Genomic DNA, 12,837 nt, shown 5'->3' with positions numbered 1-12,837 from the left:
ATCCTTCACTGCCTCCCGCAGTTTGGCCAAACTCATGTTAGTAGCTTCGAGAACACTGTCCAACCATCTCGTCCTCTGTCGTCCCCTTCTCCTTGTGCCCTCCATCTTTCCCAACATCAGGGTCTTTTCTAGGGATTCTTCTCTTCTCATGAGGTGGCCAAAGTACTGGAGCCTCAGCTTCAGGATCTGTCCTTCCAGTGAGCACTCAGGCCTGATTTCCTTCAGAATGGATAGGTTTGATCTTCTTGCAGTCCATGGGACTCTCAAGAGTCTCCTCCAGCACCATAATTCAAAAGCATCAATTCTACGGCGATCAGCCTTCTTTATGGTCCAGCTCTCACTTTTTGTACATTTTTTTCTTTTTGTACATCTATGTTAAGTTAAATAGGAATGATAAGTGTCAAGTGTTAAAATGGTGAATTGATATGAATTGTTGTAATAGATATTGTGGTTTCCCCCCCTCTTTCTGTTAGTGTCGAATTTTGAATAAAGCATTTGAAAAAGAAAAGGAAAAAAAGAATTCCATTTAACATCCTGACCCCCTCACATAATGTGCAAGGTTTCATTCAATCAATATTTATGTTTATTACCAAGGCAATACAAAACAGTTTCCCCAGAACATAGATTATGTAACCAAGAGAGAGAGAGAGAGAGAGAGAAACAAACCCAATCCTCTACGTTTCCTCACAGAAACCCACCAATATTCCTCTTTTGCAGACATGAAATCAGGCTGGGCTCCCACCTCCTATTAATGTGTATTTATTTATCCAGTCTGTATCCACAGCTGTGCTCGGCTCCCTTCATCACTTTTAGAAACGTAACGGGTTTAATGAGCCGTTCTATTGATAAAAGGCCTCTCACAATGGTTTGGGTTCCTCCCCCCCTTCTCCTTCTACATCAGGCATGGTCCCAGATAAGAGATTTATAGGCTCGTTTGACGTAAAAGTAAATAACTTTAAAAATAAAGCAAATTAGAGGAGACTTGTTTGCTGACCCAGATGCAGAGAATAAACCGACGTGTTGTTCCAAATTCGGCACAGGCGCCATGCTAGGTGTGGCCAACTCCTTACCTCTTGCAGGGCTCCTGTGCTGCTAACACCTAGCAGGTAGTTAGGTACCTACCTAGTTAGGTAGCCAGCAAACGAGACTTTTTCTTTTTCTTTTGCAGGTGATGATTTACCTTTCATTACACCTCCTTGCAGGGACGCGGGTGGCGCTGTGGGTTAAACCACAAAGCCTAGGGCTTGCTGATCAGAAGATGGGTGGTTCGAATCCCCGTGACGGGGTGAGCTCCTGTTGCTCGGTCCCTGCTCCTGCCAACCTAGCAGTTCGAAATCACGTCAAAGTGCAAGTAGATAAATAGATACCACTCCGGCGGGAAGGCAAACGGCGTTTTCGTGCACTGCTGTGGTTTGCCAGAAGCAGCTTAGTCATGTTGGCCACATGACCCGGAAGCTGTACACCGGCTCCCTCGGCCAGTAACGCGAGATGAGCCCCGCAACCCCAGAGTCGGACACGACTGGACCTAATGGTCAGGGGTCCCTTTACCTTTACCTTTAGAAGAATAAAAAGCTGGAGATGGCTCCTTTTCCCCACTTCTGCAGTGCCCACTGTGATGCCTGACGAAATTATCTCAGCGGTTTAGGAGAGCTCCCTAATAGACAGGGGAACTCCGCTTTGTTGTTGTTCAGTCGTTCAGTCGTGTCCGACTCTTCGTGACCCCATGGACCAGAGCACGCCAGGCACGCCTATCCTTCACTGCCTCTCGCAGTTTGGGAGTGGATGCCGGCTGGGTGCGAGGTTTTTTTGGGGGGGTAGCGGAGTTCCGCTACCCCCCCAAAAAAACCTCGCACCCAGCCGGCATCCACTCCTACCCTTGGCTGACCTTGAGAAACACCTTTTTTGCTTAAGTGGCTCCTTCGCTCTGGGCAGCCCGGAAAATGTCCATCAGCTTCACCTTGTGCTTCTCTCCCTCTCACCGTTTTTAACAGTTGCCAACATTAACAGCGCAAGAACTCATGGACACCCGGTGAAGTTGCATGTTGGAAGATTTAGGACAGATAAAAGGAAGGACTTCTTCATGCGGAGCAGAGTTAAACTGTGGCACTCCCTGCTACAGGATGCAGGGAAGGCTGCCAACTTGGATGGCTTTGAAAGGGGCCTGGACAAATTCATGGAGGAGAAAGCGGCCCTTGGCTACTAGCCATAATGGCTAGGCTTTGCTTCCACAGTTGGAGGCAGCAATGCGGCTGAATGCCAGCAGCTGCTTATATACATTCCTGAAAGCCTGGGCCACTCCCACTCCCACCGTGATTGGCTGTCTAAACTTCCAAACTGCGAATCACGACTCAGAGTTCAAGAGCCAATGTTGTTGTTGTTTTTCAGTCGTTCAGTCACGTCCGACTCTTCGTGACCAAGAGCCAATGGCAGAGGCCCAAATCCTGAAGTGTTCTGTGATTGGACAACATTTATCGAATCAGAACACAGGAGCTCAGAATCCTTAGTCCAGACTCTCAAGCTCAGGCAAACACAAACCACTAAATACATTTGGGCTCAAATGTTGCTGGATGGTTTCCCACAAGCACCTGAGAAAACCAGGACGCTGGGCAAGATGGGCCATTGGCCTCATCCAGCAGACTTGTCTTACGGTCTAATAACTTTGTCGTGGCATCAATCTGCCTCGAAAGACAATGGAGTGCGCCTCCAGGGGTGAAGTGAAGCCACTGCATTAGAATCACCAAAGGGCATGTCCACCACATATGATGCCCAAAGGTTAAGGCTTTCTGGGAGAAGATTTACAATGAACTTAAAAAAGTAATGAAAATTACCTTTAGTAAGAAACCAGAGGCCTTCCTTTTGAGCATGACTAACCATGAGATACCCAGTCAGGACAGAGTGTTTTTTATGTATGCCACAACAGCTGCTAGAATTTTATTTGCAAGAAACTGGAAAGGTGAAGAGCTGCCGACAGTAGAAGAATGGCAGATGAAGCTGATGGACTTTATGGAACTCGCTGAACTGACCGCGAGACTCCGAGACCAGAGGGAGGAGAAGGTACAAGATGAATGGAAGAAATTTAAGGACTATTTAAAAAATCGTGAAAAGTTAGATATTTGAAGCAGAATCAGTTTGTTTAAGTGGCTTTAGCTAGATGATGTTAGACAAAAATAGTATATTAGAAGTAATGTTATGAATGGTTTAGAAATGTTTAAGGTTATGTGGTTTAAGTAATGAAATATATATGATTAGTTAGTATTTTGAAAGTTTATTAAGAATAATGGTGAATGATAAGAAAATAGTTACAAAATTACCAAAGTATATTAGTACTGAACGCAGTCGAGAGAATGGGGGAAGTCCCCAGATAAGATTTGAAATTAGAATTAAACAATTACTCATTTAGTGTTCCTGTGTAGGTTTGTATAAGTTTTCTTTTGTTATTTTTCGTTGTGTTAATGTGTTTGTTACGCTTTTTGTTTTTTGTCAATTGTTTTTTGTATGATGTATTGTGTATTTGTTGTTTAATGTAGAAAATAATAAAATCTTTTTAAAAAAAAATAGAATCACCAAAGGGACCTCCCTGGGCGCAAGCCTGGGCAGTGTGTCTGGAGGTCCTGGGCTGCCCCGATGACGACCCCCCCCCCCGCTCGTACTCGCTGATGTGATCCAAAGGGAAGCAGAGCAAGACGTTTGGCCCCAGCTTGGCTGCAGGAGTTGCCGGAAGGAGGCGTGCAAGGCGCCATCCAACCGCCTTAGGGACTCCCCTCCGGATTTGCAGAATCACAGAGAACTGAATGGAAGAGTTGGGGGGAAACGAGCAACGGCGGGAACCCGGGACTGACAGATCCGCTGGATCCTTGGAGAACCCGGGGATTGAACCCGGAACCTTCTGCATGCAAAGCAGATGCCCTGCCACGGAGCCAGGCTGCCCGGCCGCCTGCCCATCCCTTTCCGTGGAAAATACAGGTGCTTTTGTATGCCAACCGCCACTTATCAGATCTGACTTTTGTAATCACCACAACACGGGCGCCACACAAAAAAGGACAAAGACGCAGCCTGAGCACCGCACGAGATGTGGAGGCGCTGGGGGGGCGGGCTGTGAGCTTGCTTCCCCCCCACACACACACACACCAATCTTGATCTTTTCAATAGCAGCCGGTCCAGGGACAGAGATCTGTGGGTGAGTCAGAGATCCCTTTTGCTTCTTCATCAATGAAACAAGGATGAAAACTTTAAAGACCTGAACTAGTCTGTGCTATCACAACTGCCCTGAGGTCTAAATTTCCCCATTTATCACTCCTAGCTGGGCCTCTTTAATGCTTGGGAAACTAAAAATAATGTTGACCGATTTTTACTTGTTGGTACTGAACCCCGAGATCATTGTCAGTGGGGAGGAGTTAGCAAACAGCGAGGGGAAGCTGTTAATTAAGTGTGGATGGGTAAAGGGTGTGGGGAGAGGCAAGGGTTAAAGGGTGGTCTGGTGGGGGGTGCCCTTTAAAAAAATATATTATTTTTACTCTGCGGAAAAAGCAGCTGTGTGCATCGCAAAGGGCATTGCTGGCGAGAGATCGGCCAGCCACCCCCTTCATTTCCAACAGGCAGTTAGACATACAAATTAGTATATGGAACTATTGTGCCATGGGCCTTCGCCCCCAAACACCTGGCAACACACTGAGGGCGGGGGAATGTGAGGACTGGTGGTTGTGCCTCGAAACAGGCTTTGGAAATGCGACTTATTTTACTCCCCACAAAATTCCCTTCCACGCAAATGCTAGGGAAAACCCAGAACATCCAACCACCTCCTTGCCTTTCGAGGGGGGAATCTGTGCCCCGGATTTTAACTAATATTTATTTTGGGTTTGGGGGGGGGGTGTCCTCGTCGAACGTCTTACAGTGAAAAAATATTTGCGTCGGATTAAAGCTGGAGATAGTTGCAGTTACAGGTGTGTCTGTGTATCTGAAGAAGTGTGCATGCATGCACTCGAAAGCTCATACCAAAGAACAAACTTAGTTGGTCTTTAAGGTGCTACTGGAAGGAATTTTTTGATGTTTTATTTTGTTTCGACTGGAGATAGTCGGTTAGATCATGGTGCCGATAACGTTAAGGTTGCAGGTTCAATCCCCAAATGGGCCATCTGCTTATCCCTGCATGGCAGGGGGCTGGACTAGATGATGCTCAGGGTGCCTTCTAACTCTGCAATTCTATGATTCTATATATTTGGAGGAAGTATGGGAAATAACAGTCCTGAAACCTGGGAGGGAGCCACCTGACCCTTGACAAATAAGTTGTGTGTCACTGGCTAGTCAGCGTAGACAAAACAGAGGCAGAAGGACAAACGGGCTGAGCTGGGACCCCTTCATGCCACCCATTTCAAGCACTAAAAAGGTAAAAGGTTAAGTCCAGTCGCAGATGACTCTGGGGTTGCAGCGCTCATTTCGCTTTACAGGCTGAGGGAGCCGGCATTTGTCCACAGACAGTTTTTCCGGTTCATGTGACCAGCATGACTAAGCCGCTTCTGGCAAAACCAGAGCAGCGCATGGAAACGCTGTTTACCTTCCCGTCGGAGTGGTACCTATTTATCTACTTGCACTTTTGGGCGTGCTTTCGAACTGCTAGGTTGACAGGAGCTGGGACCGAGCAACGGGAGCTCACCCCGTTGCGGGGATTCGAACCGCTGACCTTCTGATAGGCAAGCCCAAGAGGCTCAGTGGTTTAGTCCACAGCGCTTTAAACATGCACATTTTCCACAAAGAATCCTGGGAGCTTTAGTTCATTAAGGATGTTGAGAGTTGTTAGGAGGTAGGGCTGGGCGATATTCAGTGGTACCTCTACTTATGTTCACCTCCGGTTACGTATCTTTCGGGATATGTGCACAGGAAACCCGGAAGTATTTTTCCGGGTTTTGCCGCACGCGTATGCGCAGAACTGCTAAATCGTGCCGCGCGCATGCGCAGAACCGCTAAATCACACCACGCGCATGCACAGAAGCAACACCTCTGGATACACACACTTCAGGATCCAACTGGAGCTCCGGAATGGATCCCATGCACAACCAGAGGTACCACTGTATCAATATATCGTGCAAAACTGGTTTCGAGTTCATACCTTGATATTGGTTTCAGTTTTTGACCTGGCAGTATGCTGTGAATCATGGTGTGTGTTGGCGCTATGCAAAAATCACCATGCGGGGGGAAATGCGAAACCAGCCAGTTCCTCTGCGTAGCTCCATCCTTCTTTCAGACGTTGTGATATATCAGTATATATTGCAATGTTGAAAACTAGATATTGCCCAGCTCTGTTAAGAGGCATCTCTTCCCCTCACAGAGCTACAACTGCCAGAGCGCCATGGAAAGAAGAATTGTCTGTTAAACCACTCTGGTAACTATTGCCTCCTGACAACTCTCAGCACCCTTAATAAACTACATATCCCATAATTCCTTGGGGGAAGCCATGATCATTTAAAGTGGTATCATAGCGCTCTAAGCTTATGGTGTGAATGTGGCTCTGGTCACGAGGCAGTTTTGGTCGGACAGGGTTTCACAGCCAATGCTTGGGAAAGAGCTGTGAGATCCATGGTTGCTGCTTTCAATGTGCTGTAGATACCAAACTAGATAGACCATGGGTAGGCAAACTAAGGCCTGGGAGCTGGAGCCGGACTAATCGCCTTCTAAATCTGGCCCACAGACGGTCCGGGAATCAGCGTGTTTTTACATGAGTAGAATGTGTCCTTTTATTTAAAATGCATCTCTGGGTTATTTGTGGGGCCTGCCTGGTGTTTTTACATGAGTAGAATATGTCCTTTTATTTAAAATGCATCTCTGGGTTATTTGTGGGGCATAGGAATTCGTTCAGTTTTTTCCCCTTCAAAATATAGTCCGGCTCCCCACAAGGTCTGAGGGACAGTGGACCGGCCCCCTGCTGAAAAAGTTTGCTGACCCCTGGGATAGGATGTCCCTCCCTATTTCCCTCAGAGAAATGTTGGAGGGTATGCAATACCTATTTATTTATTAATTGACTGAACCCTTCCCCCATTCCCTGCCCCATTTCATAGACTCCTGGGCTTCCTCAGGACTCGCAAGGGCCCAGCAACCTACAGAGGCCGGAGAGCTTTTCAATAACAGAGTCAACATGGCTGCTGTTCCATAATGGCTGCCTATGACCATTTGCCGTCCATGCTGCAGCAGCCCCTCCGAGCCGCGAACGCCACGTCGCCTCCCGCCCTGGACATCCCCTACTTGCTGAGCGAGAGCCTGATCGCGCTGTTCTCCATCGTGGGCAACGTCTTCATCTGCGCCGTCGTCCTACAGAGCAGGAAGCTGCGGGCCGACGTCACAAACTACTTCCTCGTCTCGCTGGCCGTGGCGGACGTCTTGGTTGGGTTGGTGGCCATCCCTTTTGCCCAGTTTACCAACCTGGGTTTGCCCCGCTACCGGTCTCAGCTCTGCCTCCTGATGCTGTGCATGCTGCTGGTGTTGACTCAAGCCTCCGTCTTCGGGCTGCTGGCCATCGCCGTCGAGAGGTACATCTCCATCCTGAAGCCTTTCCAGTACAAATCCTGGATGAGCCCCCTCAACTCCCTCCTGGCGATCTTGGCATCCTGGGTGCTGGCTCTTCTGATCGGCCTCCTGCCCATGATGGGCTGGCACAAGCCTTTGCCGGCCAGCGGCGAGTGCCTCTTCAATGACATCATCACAAACACCTACATGGTCTACTTCAACTTCATGGCCTGCATGCTGGCTCCTCTGTTGGTCATGATGGTCCTGTACGGGCGCATCTTCCTGGAGGTCAAGCAGCAAATCCGCAAGGTACGTTTCCCAGTATGTTTCCGAGCACAATTCAAAGTGTTGGTGCTGACCTTTAAAGCCCTAAATGGCCTCGGGCCAGTATACCTGAAGGAGCGTCTCCACCCCCATCATTCTGCCCGGACCATGAGGTCCAGCTCCGAGGGCCTTCTGGCGGTTTCCTCCCTGCGAGAAGCCAAGTTACAGGGAACCAGGCAGAGGGCCTTCTCGGTGGTGGCACCCGCCCTGTGGAACGCCCTCCCACCAGATGTCAAAGAGAAAAACAACTACCAGACTTTTAAAAAACATCTGAAGGCAGCCCTGTTTGCGTGGACAGGCGGAGTCCCCCAAACCCTAGGGAACCCCCGAGCGGAATAATGACACAAGATAACGTGCTGTGGGATTAAAATTGGCCACAACTTTATTAAGATTCAGATGTAGGGAGACCTTGGCTCAGGCATTGGGCGTTTATCCTTCCCAGCCCCCAGCCAGGGATCTGGGAAACGTGGGGATTGGGCTGGCTCTGGAGAACATATTTCCAAGCAGAGAGCCCGCCCCGTTTTGCCGCCACAGGTGGGGGAGAGCAATGACAACCTCTTGGCATATGGCCAACGCCTCTCCCCAATACCCCTTTAACGGGGAACCCTGTTATCGCTGCCACACTGGGGGCATGGAGTCACCGCCCCATGCCCCCCCCCCCCACATTTAGGAAGATGACTAAAAGATTCCGCCCAAGGTCTGAAACCGCCAAAGTTGTGATGAATTGCTACGGGAAAGGTGAAACCTGCCAATGCAGGGGAATTCCTTTCCATCCCTTCAACAGTGGCCTTGACATAGCAGCACCTGTGTGCCTGTGGAAAAGAGGTTAACCTGCAAAGTAAGTGTTCATTGAGGGAGTGGAGGGTGGGAGAAGCTCTGGAGCCGAATGCTGCTTCCCAGGTAAGCTACACCCTCTATTGTGTGGGCTGGGAGGTCCCTCCCCTTACCTGGCCAATCCCTTGGCAACGCCTCCCCCAGGCTGGATTGGAAAGTTAACTGGGGTAGGCGGAGACCCCAGGTAACCCTTTTGAGGGAGAGCGCAGCCAGCCGAACTACCAGGTGTCGACCAGGAATTCAGGGGGCTGCGCGCGACCATGCAAACGCCGCCCCCCATTTGATGTGGAGAGCTTTAATTAGGGAAGCTTTTAATGTTTAATAGATTATTGTATCTTAACGTTCTGTTGGAAGCCGCCCAGAGTGGCTGGAGAAACCCTGCCAGATGGGTGGGGTATAAATAATAAATTATTATTATTATTATTATTATTATTATTATTATTATTATTATTATTAAGGTAGCCGAGGGGGAGGTGGACGTCAGCGCCCAGGAGAGGCGCCGGATGATTGTCCGCAAAGAGCTGCAGACAGCCACGTCGCTGTTCATCATCCTCTTCTTCTTCACCGCCTGCTGGCTCCCGGTCCACATTCTCAACACAGTCATGCTGCTGTGCCCCACCTGCCCCATCCCGGACCAGCTCATCCTGACCGCCATCATCCTCTCGCACGCCAACTCCGCCATCAACCCGGTCATCTACGTCTTCCGCATGAGGTCCTTCCGGAAAGCCTTCGAGAGGGCCTTTTCGGGCATCTGCTCCTCCTCCGCCACAGATTCCTTCTCCGCATCCAGGATAACGCCTTCCAATGTCTCGGAGGTTCCTCTTCGGAATCTCTCTTTGCCGGGGAAGTGAATGCAGCGCCTCAGCTTGAGGCTGGCGGGGGTGGAAGGCAGGAGGCCGACAGCAGGTGGCGCCAGAGCCGATGGCAGGTTGTACGCAGGGAGGCAGGCAAGTAGGGGGTTGGCTGAGGGTGGCTGAGGTTGGTGGGGCAGTGCCCCCGTACACCCTGATGGACCAGCCTCCGCTACAACCTCCTGATGGAACCGTCCACCTGCGCTGCAGTACAGAACACAGATAGGCGAAGGTGTCGAATTTCACTCCGTTTCTAATCTTTCCCACCTTAAATTCTGCTCTCTACACTTCCACAACAGCTAGCATTTTTCATTAAGAAGTCCTCATGAAAATTCACCAGCATTTTAGTGAACATTTCCCTTGCGTGTACATATTTGTATGCACCTATCCCTAACAGGTGTGTTTCTGCAAGGTGATTTCCCTTAATATAATGCATTTTGGAACATCACTGTAGCTCACCTGTGCCTTAATATGCACACTCGGCCCTGATAGGGGTATTTTTGTGCCATGTGACTTTTTGCATTGCAAAATTCAGAGAATTGCAAATTTCAAAGAATAGCTAGGTTTCAGCCCACATTTCAGAAAGTACAAGCTTGCATTTAAATGTGAAGTGACTCAAATTCCCCTCCCATCCCTAAGAACACCCCAGGTCAGGGTTCCAGCCAGGCCAGTCATACCCTTTCCTGGACACTCCGTTCCATTTAATTCCATTTTGTTCCTTACACAACAATCAATTGCATCCCATGTCCCTTGGGCATGCTCAGTCGCCAGTGGTGAATGGGAGCGGCCACTGAGACCACATAACACCGGTCTTGAAAGACCTACATTGGCTCCCAGTACATTTCCGAGAACAATTCAAAGTGTTAGTGCTGACCTTGAAAGCCCTAAATGGCCTCGGTCCTGTATACCTGAAGGAACGTCTCCAACCCCATCTTTCTGCCCGGACACTGAGGTCCAGTGCCGAGGGCCTTCTGGCAGTTCCCTCACTACGAGAAGCCAAGTTACAGGGAACCAGGCAGAGGGCCTTCTCGGTAGTGGCACCCTCCCACCAGATGTCAAAGAGAAAAACAACTACCAGACTTTTAGAAGATATCTGAAGGCAGCCCTGTTTAGGGAAGCTTTTAATGTTTAATAGACTATTGTATTTTAATATTCTGTTGGAAGCCAGCACAGAGTGGCTGGGGAAAACCAGCCAGATGGGTGGGGTATAAATAAATTATTATTATTATTATTATTATTATTATTATTATTATTATTATTATGTGTTTTTGGGTTTCTAAAACCCCCCACCGTAGGGTTTCCCTCCCCCAAAAGACTTATGCAAAGCTTGGAAGTTCCTCCAAAGTTCCTATCCCCCTTGAGGACAGGTTGGGCTGTTTCAGCTACTTCAGAATATATGTGTTTTGCTATTGGTACATAGCACATGTATTGTGTGCTGTGGGAAGGTCTTCCATCTGAAATTGTTTTAACTGGACAAGTCCCTTGATTTGAGTGCTGGGGGGGGGCGGCGGCTAGGATTATTGGGGGGGGGGTTGGCACCAACTCCCTTCCCATTTTTCATTAATTTTATAAACCAGTTGCTGCATGAGATTTGGTATGTACGCTCTCCACAAGAGGGTGCTCCAAGACTTTGCATACATTTAATTCCTCATTCCCCATCCTGCCCATCACCACTTTTAATTCCTGAAGAGAGGAAGCAGGGGGCCGGTCCACTGTCCCTCAGACCTTGTGGGGGGCCAGACGATATTTCGGAAAGAAAAAAATATGAACGAATTCCTATGCCCCACAAATAACCCAGAGATGCATTTTAAATAAAAGGGACTCATTCTATTCATGTAAAAACAGGGCAGGGTATAAATTTATTATTATTATTATTATTATTATTATTATTATTATTATTATTATTATTAAACTTCTGCTTAAGTGCATAAAAACTACGCATGGCATGACGAAAGTAGGCAGAGGTTTTTCCCTCTCGCATAATTCTAGAACTCAGGGACATCCAAACTGAAGGTTGGAAGATTCAGGACAGATAAAAGGAAGTTCTCCCTCATGCTGTGCAGGGTTAAATTGTGGAATTCGCTCCTGCGAGAGGCAGCCACGGCTGCCAACTGGGATGCCTTTAGAAGAGGATTAGATAAATTCATGGAGGAAGAGAGGGCTGTTGATGGATACTAGCCGCAATGGCTGTCGTGCACCTGCATTGCCAGAGGAGAGTGATTCTTCCCAATTCTAGTCTCTGGGGACTACAAGCTGAGAGGCTGGTTTTGTGCTCCAGGTCCCCAGAGGCAGCTGCTTGGCCACCTGAGAACAGGATGCTGGATGAGATGGGCCACTGGCCTGACCCTCTTCTTATGGTCTTCTCCAGTGCTTCGGGCTTCAAGCTGGCAAGGTATCGATGGGTTCAGCCAGGACCTAGCAGTTATCAAGCTTCTCCTTATCAGCCTCCTCTCCTTTTCGTCCTGAATTAATCATCAGGACTCCGCCGTCTCCCCGTTTCCTGAACATCGGTTGTCGCCTCTGCAGAAACCTGACTTGTTGAAATTGGAGCCCCGTCCTGCGCTAAACCTGAGCTGCAATATTGAGCTGGATCTCTTTGCCTGCCTGGATGGATGGATGGCCGGGCTGGCTGGGGGAGGGGGTGGGATGTTGCGGGGAGAGAAGAGAGACATCGAGGAGATTGGCCAGAGCCTCCTGCTTTAACAGGGGACTCTGAAACACTTCCGAAAGGCTTATTCACTACCTTGCAAATCAGAGCAACACCTTGCTGTTGAGAAAGGTATCCATTGCCTCAGGCCCAGGATCATTTGCAGGAAGTCTGCTAATCACTGATTTCCATAGATGTGCAGAAGTAACTTACACCATCTGCATATCGGATATATGTGAATCTGCAGTCAGGGTGGTCTCCCCTTTGGCCACCTCCACCCACAGCCTGTTTGCAAGTCCAGAGTGCACTTGCTCCATGACGCATACTGTATGCTTGTGAAACACGTATGCTTGTGAAACATGGGCCACTTGTAAACGCCATCTGCAACTCCTCGAAAGATTCCATCAGTGGTGTCTCCGAAAAAATTTACACTTAGGGAGACAGGCGAACTAATGCCAGTGTACTGGAAGAAGCAAAGATCGCCAGTGTCGAAGCGATGATTCTTCAACATCAACTTCGTTGGACTGGTCATGTTGTGCGGATGCCTGATTATCGTCTTCCAAAGCAAAACTATTCCAAACTTAAAAATGGAAAGCGTAATGCTGGTGGTCAACAAAAGAGGTTCAAAGACTCTCTCAAGGCAAAATTTAAAAAAAATGTAGTATAAACACTGACAACTGGGAAATA

The 12,837-nt window shown here is 48.6% G+C and overlaps 2 protein-coding genes across 2 annotated transcripts; both read left to right on the top strand.

Moving 5' to 3' along the window:
- Positions 1-7,143: 7,143 nt before the first annotated feature.
- LOC117052054 (adenosine receptor A2b-like) lies at positions 7,144-8,500 on the top strand. Its single transcript, XM_033158781.1, has 2 exons — positions 7,144-7,803; positions 8,489-8,500. The coding sequence occupies exons 1-2, from the start codon at positions 7,144-7,146 to the stop codon at positions 8,498-8,500; spliced, it is 672 nt and encodes a 223-aa protein (XP_033014672.1).
- A 613-nt stretch (positions 8,501-9,113) lies between these two features.
- Positions 9,114-9,503, top strand: LOC117052053 (adenosine receptor A1-like). The gene has a single exon (XM_033158780.1). The coding sequence runs from the start codon at positions 9,156-9,158 to the stop codon at positions 9,501-9,503; it is 348 nt and encodes a 115-aa protein (XP_033014671.1). The 5' UTR covers positions 9,114-9,155.
- The last annotated feature ends 3,334 nt before the right edge of the window (positions 9,504-12,837 follow it).

Source organism: Lacerta agilis, chromosome 8, assembly GCF_009819535.1.
Source record: "Lacerta agilis isolate rLacAgi1 chromosome 8, rLacAgi1.pri, whole genome shotgun sequence".
Classification (NCBI taxonomy): Eukaryota; Metazoa; Chordata; class Lepidosauria; order Squamata; family Lacertidae; genus Lacerta; species Lacerta agilis.
The sequence above is the reverse complement of the archived record's forward strand: the minus strand, read 5'-3'. Positions and strand labels throughout refer to the sequence as shown.

Coding starts and splice junctions, on each gene's coding strand:
- LOC117052054 (XM_033158781.1), top strand. CDS start 7,144: ATGGCTGCCTATGACCATTTGCCGTCCATGCTGCAGCAGCCCCTCCGA.
- LOC117052053 (XM_033158780.1), top strand. CDS start 9,156: ATGATTGTCCGCAAAGAGCTGCAGACAGCCACGTCGCTGTTCATCATC.